Raw genomic sequence first — 14,034 nt, 5'->3', positions numbered from 1 at the left:
ACTAATCAATGATCTACAGCTCAGAATTCTGCAAGGAGTATGTTTACCACCTCATGTTACAATTATAAACCCTCCTATTCATTTGAATTAATTAGTAGAAGCAGCAGTTTTGTAGAGTTAAATGCAATAGAAATCCCAGTCTTTGGTCTTTGACATTTAAACAGCAAATGAAGTGCGATATAAAACAATGTGAATGACAGTGTACAATGCGATCATTCATTAGCTTATGATTATTTTAAAAGAATAATAATGCAATATTCTTTTACTTTGTGATAATAACAGTTTGTAATATTCATTACTATAATATACACTAGTACATAGAGGAAAATAATTTCTCCAAGTATCTTTAAATATGGTCACATGAGCAATTCTAATTAGACCAAAGCTACTAGAAGAATAAGGTGACAAGACTTCACTCGTAGGAGACTCAAAGGTGAGTTTGGTTTTGATGGCTATATAGAGAATTTGGCTATTAAATATCTCCAGCTATTTTAATAATTTAATATTATGATATTGATATTACCTGCTATGAAATACAGCACTTAAATGCATTAAACAGTCTCCATCCCTCTACCTACTGCTGCCTCATACAGGGATGCCATGTTTGCAGTGACAAAACTTATGAAGAGTTTTACTGTATAAAATACCAGGTTTATAAAATGAGGCACTGTCCAACCGAGTAATTCAGGTGGCAAAATATGTAGGAACTCTGAATGGCATAACATGTTACAGAACATTTAGCAACTGACCTTCACGATCAAATTAACATTTCTGCAAAAGACCAATGCTTTTTAGTTTGATGGAGATAAGTAATAATAGAATGATCAACAGAGTATTAATATTTGGTAAATATTTCTATTAATTTCATAATCATCTTTAATAAGAACTAAATATATTGTTTTTCTCTTTAATGTTAACCATATTACTGAAGTCTGTCAAGAAAGCATGATTTTCAGGAAGGCAGATTCATGTTCAAATGGTTAGAGCAACAAAGGGAGTATAGAAAAAGGAAAAGGAATTGGATGCTGGAAAATTTGCATTTCAACATTTATAAACAACATGTAAGGGAATAGAAGGAGATCAGTAACAGCTAGTACTGATCTCAAGATTGCTGAGTCTTGTCTTAAGTTAATCAGTGAAAGTTAGAGACGAAAGTAGCCACAGAAAGCTTCTAGTTCGGTGTACCCCTCGCAAAGAGAAGTACACTGTGGCCAAGATAATTAAATATATTTCTTTAAGGTCACATGAGTGGGGAGGGGCAGAACCACAACTTGAACTCCTGGCTCCATTTTCAGAGATTTGAGGAACTGAAATCTAACATTTCCAGGTTAATGTAAAATATGAAGCATAAAATTATCTTAAATTCTTAGATAAATAATTTTATACCGGATTATAAAGCTTATGGTTCAGAATAAAATAAGAGAAAAAATAGGACTAAGAAGTATAGAGATTTTAGAGGAAATTTGGACTTTTTTTTTTGGATTTGTCTTACTGAAATCTTCTGAAAGAAAAAAAAAATGTTCTCTGCTTCTCTCCTTTTGACCTCAGAATGTGAACTCAGATACTTCTCAGGTTATCTTTTCTCAGCTAAGAATTTAAGTGCTGGCAATACTGTCAGTTTCCTTCCTTTTTGCTACCCTTCTTTCCTATCCTCTTCCCTCCTTCTTTTCCTATCTTCTCCAGTTAAGCTGGATACCAAGTTTAGGGTTCATGTAGTACATTTTAAAAGAATCACTTTTCTGAGCGTAATTTGGGAAAGATGGAATTTGCATCTAGGTAAACTGCACTATATTTGTATTTTTGTTAACATAGAAATGGTACTGGAAGACCTGATAATGAATCTGGGTAGTCTGCAATCAAGGAAACTGTGTCAAGAAAGAACCAAGCCTTCTTTTATGAGGAAATCAGACTTCTTGGAACAATCTTCTGTGCCTTTGATAGAAGCCTGAACTCTGAGGCTGTTTATACTTAGATTCTAAGGAATCTAAAACAGCCAGTCAAGTAATTTAAACCAACTATTTAGTGTTGGATAGGAAAGCCACCTGTATCACTATTTTTTTCTGCTATATTGAGCAGATGGTTTTACATCGTCTAGACATTGTCTAAATCTTATACATTTTTTTGAATTGTGTTTATAACATTTCAAAATACATGTGAATTCAATACTTGATAGCCCCTTGCTGGAATTGGTTTTTACACTTTTTATCTTTTCTCCTCTCATGACATATAGTTTAAAATTTTGATGACCCCTTCCAACTTCTATACTAGTCACTCTTGGAATTAAAATGTGTTAGAGCTGGAAGGAATCTCAAGAGACCATTTGATTCAATACTATTGTTGTAAAGTTGAATGCACTGAAGCCTGGAGATATTCCCAGACTGCTGAAATCAGCTCACTGATTAGTACAGAGCTGAGATTAGAAACAGGGCTAATCACTAATCAGAAGAACTGTTCCCATTTGACTAAGAAAATTGCTAATTGTTTTAATTTAGGGATGTTTAGAACTTGAATGTGTCTCAAATTAATACACAGTGTTTTCCTAAAAAGTCCATAATACAGTGATTAGCACTCATAATTTCTCAAAATTTCTTGTTACACTTTGTGTTATGCAAAAACCAATCTAAGAATTTCTCATACTAAATTTGAATGTTTTAACTTAAATAAATTAAACTCCTGTGTTAGGATATGACATTTTTAAGCAATTGCATACCTTAATTCTTACTCCAATATTGACTCGAATTTGTATATAATAATCCCCAAGCACAAGTCAATTGTTCTATTTCAAAAGTAATAAAACTGCACTAGCTTTCTGACTTTTCTGCTGAGTACAGAATATATTTAGTGAAATAGAGCTGTTCCAGGTATTTGATAGGTTATCCAAACAGGATAATTCTGGGCAAATGGTTCACTTTGCTGCTTGCATTACTCATAGTTCCTACTTGGTCCAAATTTGTCCAAATTCCAATCTTCCCCTTCATCTGTGCTGTAAAGTCCTGCACTCCAAAGGTTCTACAGTCATGGACTCCCAAAATGAAACCTCCACACACCTGTTACCATGTGTATGGGGGAGAAAAAGATGGATTGACATGGGAAAATTAAGGACTTACCTTACAGTAATCACGTCATCTTCCCAAAATAGGAAATATTTAATACAATTTTATATTCTTGGATTCTCTAAGTTTCAAGAATTTGAGTTAAGGAGTGTTGTGATAAACAAATCTACAGTATTCTGGAGTGAGTGATTAGGAGCTACTTTACAAAAATAAACAGCGGAGGATGGGAAGAACTATGCTTTCTGATGTCAGGGTAGCTGAACAGTCTAATAAAAGTAACTAAATGTTAAGAGCTGAAAGGAAATGTGACTAAAAATTCCTTAAAATATGAATCTAATGGAGTAAACACATTTTCAACACATTTTTAAACATTTGTATATTTTACTGTTTAAACAGGGATTTTTAATTTAATTTCTATCATCCTTAAGTTTTAATTACTAATAAAAATACATAGATACAATTCTGTAGATGGTATTTCAATGGAAATTGAATTCATTCTCAGCATTAGGCATCACAGTAGTTTTTATTTATTTAGAGGATGTATGAATTTTAGCAGTCCGAGTCAAGTATAAAGTGAATGAAGCAAACAAAAATTGTACTATTGGAACCTAGGTGTAAAGGATAGGATAGCATGTGAATTAAAAAAAAAAAAAAACTATGATTTCCACACCATCAGTATGTCCCTCTTAATCCTACCTTGTATTGCAGTAAATTAGATGTTTTGTTAAAAGCAAATACGTCACATGCAGTAGCCAAGTAAATACTTATATAAGGCCATTCAGATCTAACAGATGACGGTATAATGGCATTTTGTTAATTCTGTAAAGATTATATTGCTGAGAGCTTTCAAAATTACCTAATGTACAAAATTCTAGACTTAGTAGACAAAGAGTAACAACACATTGTTAGTTTAAAGAAACAAATAAAACTCAGGGTGGGATTCTGTCTTGTCTTTTGTTAAAAACCATGTACTGAATTTAATTTTTAGTAAAGCAAGCATTACATAATGCTTTAAAATTTTAAAATTTTGGGATAAAAGTTGACATCCAAAAAGATGAATGGAAAATTGTGCTTTCAGACTGTAGAATTAGTTTTCTTACAGGGTTAACCATTTCATCCTGCCATCAGATACTGCGAATTTCATCTATGTAATGTATACATGTGCAGTCCATATCCAGGTCCTGCAAAAATCTAAAACTGTGTGCTTCACTTCATGTAGCAAAGGCACCTATGTTATCCTCCCTTCTGAGCAAGAGTTATGATCCAGTTTTCCTTCCAAAGATGGTTTTCCCACTGTTCTGGCCCTCACTCTCCGTGTTGAGCAGTCCGGTAAATCACGGAGAGGGTGGCGCACATCCCTGCTTGCATGGGAAGGAGTTGCTCTGTGGACCGTTTGGAGAAGCTCTGGACTGATCACGAGGGAAACGGAGCAGAACTGTGAAGCAGACGGACAGGAACAAAAGGCTATTCTGGTGTGAGGAGAAATCAGTCACTTCAGCTCCACAAGCAGATGCTGCTACTGGACTGACAAGTGGACCCGACCCCGGCCGGAGACAGGTAAAGTTTGCCATTGGGGCAGACGCACAGTTCGTACACCGTCTGCCGGGAGCTGGAGGAGCTGGGGGAAGACGAGGAAAAAGAGCCCGTCGGCAGGTTTCCCAGCCGGATTGTATCCGCATTCAAAAATATCTAGGGAGAAAGAAACTGCATTTTAATTTACTTTGGCATCCTATATTATTGCGAGCTTTACTGCGTACTATAAAAACAAGAAAGACGACTTGGCAACCAACCAACAAACTGACTCCTAAGGTATAGACCAAACGCTCGGCCGCCGCCTTCTCCTTTGAGACAACGGTGCATTGGGACAGAATGCTGTCCACCTGAAAAGCAACGTTGTACAATCTGCTTACGGGGCCAGCTCAGGTATTCAAACACCGCAGAAAATGAATGATTTTGACAGTCTCTTAATTTAACTTCTTAATCATGCCTAGTCTTAAGAATATACAAAGAAATAAGGATGTTAATGGAGATGCCATTGCTGAAGGGGTGGGCAATTAATTTTTTAAAATTTACTTTCTAGCAGGGAGGAGGAATAAATTAGGAGTTTGTAATTAGCGGATACAAACTACTATATATAAAACATAAACAACAAGGCCCAACTGTATAGCACAGGGAACTATATTCAATAGTTTGAAATAACCTATAATGAAAAAGTACATGAAAAAGAATATATATATATATATGTATAACTGAATCACTATGCCGTACACCAGAAACTAACACAACATTGTAAATCAACTATATTTCAATTAAAAAAACTTACTCTCTGAACTAATTTTTTAAAGAGCTCATAAAACCATGTTGACTCACAGTCTACACCAAGTAGATACATAAAGTGCACAATTAGCAACTGGTGATTATAGACATAACCAGTTTGACGTCTCCATGAAATATATTACCTCTACTCAATACCTATGTTGCTAAATCTTCTAACTGGCAAAATTATTTCACTTATTCCAAATCATGGACTCCACACTTTCAGGGACAGAGATCGTTATGTTCTGACAAACTCGAGGAATGTTCCAAAGGAAAACTGGATCATGAATTTGAATGAGCAAAGAAATAGCCGTCTCTAGCTGTGTCTAGATTCTATCCTTATATAGCTAATTACTGCCTAAAGGCATCTCTAAATTGACAGGAGAACCAGAGAATACTCTTTTTTTTGTTCTGTTTTACACATTTGTCCTCATCGAAGTCCTGTCTGAGTAAGTGTGGAGAGGGGCTGTTTTTATACAGGCAGGGCATGCAGGTGACAGCTCTGGAAGGCAAGCCCAGCTATGGAGGATCAGCCTTGAAACTGACGGTGTGGCTGCTTCAGCTTAGCCAGCAGTGCCCCCACCCTCCTCTCTAGTTAGGGGCTGCTCTAGACGACATTTATCTATATGACAATGCTTAATTCCATGCACATCTGAGACCCACACTGTCACTGCACCCATATGGGAAGTAGATTTTATTAGCTGGTAAATTAAAATGAACATGGCCTTTAAAAGGAGAAAAAGGAGGTCAATTTATGGTGATAGAAGATAACTAGACCGCTGGCGGTGATCCCTTTGTAATGTATACAGATGTCAAAGTGTAATGGAATACACCTGAAACTTATATAATGTTAGACACCACTTTTACCTCAATAATAATATAATATAAAACAAAAATAAATAAATAAAAGAGGACTAAATCAAGGAGAGAGAAAAAGAAGAACTATGGTTATAAACAGTCTAATTCCAGTGACATTTATAAAATCAAATGCTGAATTTTGAAAGTTAGCTTCACAGGTGTAGCATCTACCCACAGAAGGATGAATGAATAAATGATGGCCTTTTGTTAAAAAAAATAAAATAAAGAAAAAGAAAATAGAATAGAGAGAAAATGATATCTTTATGGTTTGAGATAGAAAAGTAAGCCCTGCGGTAAACAGGGGCGTTATGTATTGATTCTTCCCAAGCCCTTTGCTCAACTTCACCAGGTTTCTGCAGCTTGGATGGACTTGCTCATAGCTTGTTCTTTTCTGCTTCAGGTAGTAACTATGACACTGCTCACTTTCCAACTTCTAAAATTGATATTTGCATTCCATATTGCCCTATAAATCCATTTATTCTGAAACTCTTCCTGGGCCTTCAAATTACACCCGTAAGCTTTTAACATGGCCCATTGTCCCCTTTCCACCAAGAATGCATTTCTTCCATTCTGACCTGTTGAAATCAGACCTACCAGTGTGGTAGCAAATCTTTTATCAGTCTGCAAAATAAAAATTGTTTTCTTCTTCCTCTGTGATCTTGTAACAGTATGTTACTTAGTTATTGCATTGCATATTATAACACTTTCAGTGTTCCACCTACATTGTGATTCATGTTCTCAGAGGTGAATTTGAAACTGCTTGTAGTTCTATGTCTGGAATGACTGAATCTTCTGCAGTGCAGACTTTTGTGTGCAGTTTCATTCTTACCTATTTTGGTTACTTCAATAGTGTTTTTATTCTAATCTTAAGTAATTTAAACACTATCAAAGGGCAGAGGCCTTGTATTTTTTTGATACTGCTGAACAATTGGTGGATCTGCTTTTCTGTGGCATAGTCAATGATATAAAATCTTCCTCTTTACTTCATTTCATACTTCTCCCCAGAAAAATTGCATGCTATTTTATTCTAATAGAAAGCATTGTGCTTTTTTGTATCTTTATTTTATTAATATTTTAAAAAATGGCCACAGCTGAAAACCTTTGGTTATGACTTTTTACAACATAATACTAAATTCACAATGCTAATCTGTAATTGAATCCAAGGATTCTACTGATACTTTGAATAAAAGAACGTAAGTAAAGCGGTGACTAAATAGGAGCAGAATGGAGATTAATAACCACCAATATTTATTATGGGATAATTCATTATGAATAATTTGAATGAAATGATTAGCATGATAAAAACAACTCTTTAAATAAGATGTGAGCTATTTAAGAAAGAGTTCTCTCTTGCTGTGGCAGACAAAGTATTATAGTGTGCAATGGCAGTGGGAAGAAATCCTGAAAGGTAATATGAATATATGTTTTAAGTATTATAAAGCATATTTCTAGATTAGTTAAGCTGTCATATCTACTAGTTTGCTCATATGATCCTGGCAATAAATTTGTTTATAAGAAGGAAGCAAAATGTGTATTGCAAGTTTATCTGGAATCAACAACTGAAATAATGGCACGGAGGTAAGAAGTGCACCTCCTTGTTTTGATTTGATTGATGTGTGCCCTCATCTTTATATCTGAAGTCGCAGGGAATGCTCCAGAGCGTCTGTCTCAAATCATCCTTCCAGTGTTTTTTCGTCTCAGCTTGACCTTTGTAAACTCATAAAAATAATAATAATAATAAGCACACGAAGGAAGGAAATATTAAGGGAATTAACTGGTGGAAACAGCAACAAAACAGATTTAGACCTTCAAGGACTTTGGGAATTGTGGTAAAGGATGCAGAATAGACTATCTACTATGCATAAGGCTTTGAAATAAATGAAGGTAGAATTAAAAACAAACAAGCAAACAAGAGAGCGACTACCAAGATGTTCAGGCAGATTTGGGGAAAAAAAAAAACAACAGATGAGAATCCTAGTGATGAACAGATGAACAGCACAATTACTAGAATTAAAAGCCTGGTGTAGGGACTGAAGAAGAGATCAGATACTGAGGAGGAAGCTGGGTGTGTAGATCTGAATAAAACAGGTGCAGAGAGGCACAGAATGTATTACCCATGAGATAGAAATGAGGAGGGAAAGGCTAAACGATCTGGAAGGTAAGAGAATGAAAAGACATCCATTTCTTCAGAGATTCTGCAAAAGGTCACAGAGAAAAAAGGGGAGTGGGAATATCTGAAGACATAACACTCAGGAATTTCCCAGAATGGACAAAATACGATTCTGCAGACACAACAGTCACAACGTAGATAGCAAGTAACACAGACAAAATAAAGACGTGCCTATCCGGTTCCAGTGCAGGAGTGGAAGGCCAAGGACAAAGGGGTCTTTAAATAAGCAGTGAGAGAGAGCACATGATCTTTAAAGAAATGATGACAGACTTTAAAAAGATTCTTGGGTGAAATAAAGTAACTTGGAAGAAAAATATTGGCATGGACCTCCTTATTTAAGAAATAACTGGGCAAAATAGTAAAGCTTTTTTAGAAAAATAGAGACACTCTTTCTACTGAAACAAACTTTCAAAGTACTTTCTGGAAAAACTTGAAGACCATATAGAACTAAGAAAATGAATACTGATTTCTTTCTGGATATTTTCTTAACATTCATTATGTTTATCTGTCAATTTTGTAAGTACAGGAACCTAGATGTCCCACTTAGAATTAATTTGTGAGTGAGTATCTTTCAGTAAAAAATAAACGGAGCTCTGACTTAAGAAAATAACATTAGGTTTACCCAGTTGCATACTCAAGAAATATTAATATTTTCATAATTTCAGCTCTCTTCGGAAGCAGTTCTTTCCGTTTCTCCTGGACCCACGTGCATACAATTTGAGAAGACGCGTCCTCAGCAGTAAAGGGCCAGCGTCCACACTCAGCACTCACCTCCCCCTCTGTGGACTGTAAATGGAGCTCCTTCCTGCAGGCGGCCTTGAAGTCTCCAGCTGCAGCACTCACCTGGACCCCCCGAGGAGCTTCCATTATCAAGGACCTGGTTGGTGATTCAAGCCTAAGGAGAAAAAAAAATCCTTAATAGTAAAAAGAAAAAAAAAATAAGATGGACTCAAAGGTTACATTAGTCAACTAAAACATACAGGCAGGCACAAATACAAATCCTTGCCATTTCAAAACAACAACAACAACAAAATGAGTTTTAGAATTGATTTTTGATTGCCTTCTATTTTTTGGCTCTTTATGAAACTCTTTGTTAGCATCAGTCATTTACTCTCATTTGTATAACGATTTAGTAACAGTTGTGTTGTTTCCCTTCACAATGCACGTGGAAAGTAGGTCATGGTAAGTTTCCTAGTTTAAATCTTTTACATATTTTCAATATTAGTGATGGAGTTTTAAGAAATAAATCTCTACAAAGTTAGCATATAAGTAGCCCTCAATAAACTGAATCTTATTGAAAGAGAAATAATAAAATGGCTGCGCTTAGGCTAACTCCTGGCCTTATACTTGCCGTCTGCTTTTAAAAGAGTCAGCAAATCTGACTGACCAGACACTGTCCCCAGCCCCAGGCCCATCGTTATAATTAGAGTTAGAGGCAGAGTTACTAGTTTTCCTGTTTGTTTTACCTTATTCTGGCAATTGAAATTTACAATCATGCTTGGATTGTAAGTCATTCCCCTAGGAAGGGAGTCACCGGACAACCACCCCAGGAGAATAACCAGACCCTCTGAAGTCCCTCCTGGTGCCTGATGAGTCTGATCAGATAAAGAAGATCACAGGCTGATGCCCCTCCAGACCACCAGATGGTCCCATGATGCCAGACAGATTCACCCAGACTTAAGAGGAAGCTTTACCAGAGATTCTTGTTGACTGATACTGCTTTTACTCCTCCAGTTTGTTCACTATATAATCACTAAGCCCCAACCCTAAGATGGGTTCACAGTTTTGAAGGCACTAGCCTGCTACGAGTCCCTTTTGCCTGGCAAAGCAATAAAGCTGCCTCTTATCTTCTAAGCTCCAAGACCCGGTCTCTTAATTCCTTGACTAGTCAGGGACGGGGGCCAGTCTTTTGGGAACACTGTCTTGAAAAGATGAGAATTTTAATGAAGATGATTAATACTGCCATCTTCCAAATATTGCACAGTCACAATTTTGTAAACTCGAAAATTCTCAATGGACTCTTACAATTTTAGGAATTAATTAAAATGAAGACATAAGGCATTTCCAACATTAACTGACCTCTACTGGCCCAGGAAAACGTCCACAGAATGAATGACATTAGTCTGAGAAAGAAAAATTAAATGAGGGGTGATACTCAAATGTTTTAGAGAGTTGTGCCTGCAAAAAAGATAGTTGGGAGGCATTTAAAAAATTATCTCCAAGTATAAAACCAGAGATAGAGTAAAAGAAGGCAGAATATGGAAACAAGGATACAGTCGCAAAAAGCACTTAGTGTGATCAGAGATTGTATCTGGTTGATTGTTTTGGAGAATAGCTTTGCTCTGAGGCTGCAACTGCCCGTGCCCCTCTTGACCAAGGACTTTAGGACAAGACTTCCCTCAGGCTCACGTTCACCATCATCCAGAGCAACTAGTTTCCTCTTAGGCTATAGATCCGGAGCTGTTTTGCAGAGAGAACCACGTCAAATGGTCTGAAGATGAGCTCTCTCAGTAGTACAGCCGAACTTAAAGACCTGGAAGTGATATTGAAGGACTAGAGCCAGCCATTAGAAGAAGTGATTTCGACACTTAAAATTTTCTTTTTTCATTAACACAACTTTGAAACTTTCATCTCTATGGACCTCTTGGACATCTTCATAAAGTCCCTGGAGGGGTCAGGTTTTGAATATATATATTTTAAAGAAATATGTTTTGGGTTTTTTAAAAAACACAAATCACATGTTTTCACAGAACGTTTGAAAACTTAAAAAAAAATTACCCATAATCTTTTTCATCATAATCCTTACACTTTGCCCACAGTATCTAAATTTCAAGAGCTGAGTGTTAAAATATATACTTATAATTGATTTCCTCTGATACATCCCCAAATATATACCATCCTGAATAGCACATCTGTGACCATTACTATTTCCATTTGTTAATTATCCATTACATTAAATGTAATTATATAGATTTGGGTATGATTGTATCAAACAGAAGTCAGATAAGAACCTAATTAAAATGAATTAAATATGAATCTGATATTCAAGAAAGCACAACTTGATGAACTTGTAAGTGGGAGGAAAAACACACTTATCAAATAATTGATACGGCTTAGTTTCTAAGGATAAAGGCTTGGAGTTACTACTCATATTTTGACAGTAATATATATATATATATATAATATATGTAATATTTAAAATAGTAAATGTGTACATTTTTTATACTATACTTCTACCATGTTTGACATTTGGGACTAGAGCATTAAAATATACCAAGTATTTCTGGGCTTTTGAGTTTTTCTGTTCTCATCTTTATCAGTTACTTAATTTAAAGTGTTTATTATCTTCATCTTCATTTTAGACCTCAGGTATCCATTTCCAGTGTTGCCATAGTGTGTTTTGCCACCACTGACTTAGAGGATTCCTATTCAAAGAGGCCAGTAAAGATGGAGAGCTGGCTAGCCCTGGGTTCAGGAAAGTCAGCCTGCAGCAATAAACCTCAGTTCGTCATCTCTAAATTAACAATTACGGTTTTTTAAATAGGATTTTAAGAAGTTTCTTAAACGGATTAAGGGAAATAAGTATGTGGTAGAGAAGTATTTTAAAATATTAATAGGATTTTTTCCGTCCTATTTCCTTGAACCCAGCGCCATTCCCCCATTCACTAACGACCATCCTTGCCACGAATGGTGGATAATAGAGCAGATAAGCTGTCAAAGATCTTTAAAGTTTACTAATGTTATAGACATTTTAAGTTGGAAAAAACCCTAGCCATGTACTGTGTTGAAAGTGACTCAGCACATAAACAAAACAAAGAAGAAAACCAACATCCGTGAGACCCTGTTGTTTATTTCACTAGTTGGAGAATGGTTTTCTTGATTCACAGGCAAGAGAAGATGCGGAGAGAAATGAACAGTATTGGTCTTGAATGGCTCTCTGTGTCCTGACACCTGAGGCCAAGTCCTAGGTTGTGAGATCTTTAAGTGTTAGAGGTTTGAGGAGAGAGGGATAGTTCGGAATAAGAGGACAAGAGACCAGAAGATTCTCAAAGAAGAGAGGAGGAGTGGCCTGCAGTGAATGAAGACGAAGTGACAGTAAGAAGGAGAACATCTCCGCAAATGCCAATTGGATCGAGGCTACCAATGACCAAATGTCACCCCCAAGTGCTTTGGCAGTGGAGGCCCCTTGCTACAGTGATGTAACCCCGGGGAAAAATAAGAGAACTGAACAGACTGGGGCTTAGTTCTGATATTCAGTGCGATGGAGGCAAAACATGTAAATTTAAGTTTCACAGGAATATTTTCCTTTATTGTGCAGCTAATTTTGTGCTCTAAGACAATATACATCTGAGATACACACACACACACACATATAAAACTTATCAAGGGGTACCTAAAATATACAAAAAGTGATAGCAATTTTACAGTATTGCTAAATCCTTCAAGTTCTGAAAGTGATTAAGACTTTGAATTAAACAGGTTTCAACGGTATGCTCTGCTAATCTTGATAAAATTAAATGTAGTGATCATTAAGAAGTGTTATAAATTTTATTAAAAATAGAACTGTCTGTTTTACATAGTATCCATCATTCAGATGAGTAATATACACTAGGAACTTTAATTATGGAGAGTGTGCAGATAAGAGTATGTAATAAAAATTTACTAGAATATTTGGAGGATTTCATAATTCTATTTTCAAAGGCACATGCTGTGGTAGTCAAATATTTCTTGTGAACATGAAAATTAAAGTAAGCTGCAAACTATTTTTCACGAGCTTGCCTGACTATTTAACCTAAGCAAATAAACTACATTTTTGAGAGCAAAAATTTCATAGCATGACTAATGTAAGTGGAGACCAAAAATCAGAAAATTAACAATATTGTGAATAGCATAAATTAACTGTGAGCATTTAAAGATGCATACATTAACCTGAATCATCCAATATCAATATCCATAATTACATGTACACTTACATTTACATAAGTGCACACACTACCTACCAGAGCCCCACTGACTCTAGGCCTATCACTTGCTGAATGGGGGGAAAAAACACACTTTCTACAAGTGATGTGCAAATTTTGCTTTATACTTTCATCCAAACTCCCAGTGTTAATCTCCATGAATTCTAACAAGAAAGTCACCTCTCTGCATTGAAGCACAATGAGGCACTTTTTAAAATGCTTTGAAATCAGGTAAGTATATGATTGTGGTATTTTCTATCCAAAGAACATTATAGAAAAAGTAGATACAGTTACAAAATTTAAAATACATAAAAGGTAGACATCATATCACCACCATCCCAGCTTATCAAAATGGTTTGATTGATAATAATGTATTTCACTGACTATTTTATAAATAATAATTTCCCAGGCTCTTACTAGAAGCTGGGCACTAGAAGCTGCATTATAAACTGCAGGATAACATAAAAGTATTTCCTATAAATTGAAAGTGTTTCTGCATATTGTAAAGTAATGCAAGTTATTTCCAAGAAGCAGTCTGGGAAATTGAGGCATAAACTCGATTATTATTAAAGATTATTATGCAAAAGAGTTACATCAATCTAATGAAAGACTTAAACACGGGATTTTGAATAAGAAGCCCATAGGTTCTACACGAGTTCTACTAGAAGTTTTAAAT

At 35.7% G+C, this 14,034-nt stretch overlaps 1 protein-coding gene across 1 annotated transcript in view; it reads right to left on the bottom strand.

Annotated features, from left to right (window-relative positions):
* Positions 1 to 4,547: 4,547 nt before the first annotated feature.
* The window catches only part of SGCZ (sarcoglycan zeta), a 40,916-nt gene continuing 31,429 nt past the window's right edge, over positions 4,548 to 14,034 (bottom strand). The window contains exons 4-6 of the mRNA XM_074353780.1: positions 9,020 to 9,292; positions 4,844 to 4,955; positions 4,548 to 4,742 (exon numbers count right to left, since the gene is read on the bottom strand). Coding sequence (XP_074209881.1) covers positions 4,548 to 4,742; positions 4,844 to 4,955; positions 9,020 to 9,292 — 580 coding nt within the window. The remainder of the gene's footprint in view (positions 4,743 to 4,843; positions 4,956 to 9,019; positions 9,293 to 14,034) is intronic.

The sequence above is a fragment of the Camelus bactrianus genome, chromosome 26 (genome assembly GCF_048773025.1).
Source record: "Camelus bactrianus isolate YW-2024 breed Bactrian camel chromosome 26, ASM4877302v1, whole genome shotgun sequence".
NCBI classification, from domain to species: domain Eukaryota; kingdom Metazoa; phylum Chordata; class Mammalia; order Artiodactyla; family Camelidae; genus Camelus; species Camelus bactrianus.
This window is presented reverse-complemented; position numbering and strand designations above follow the sequence as displayed.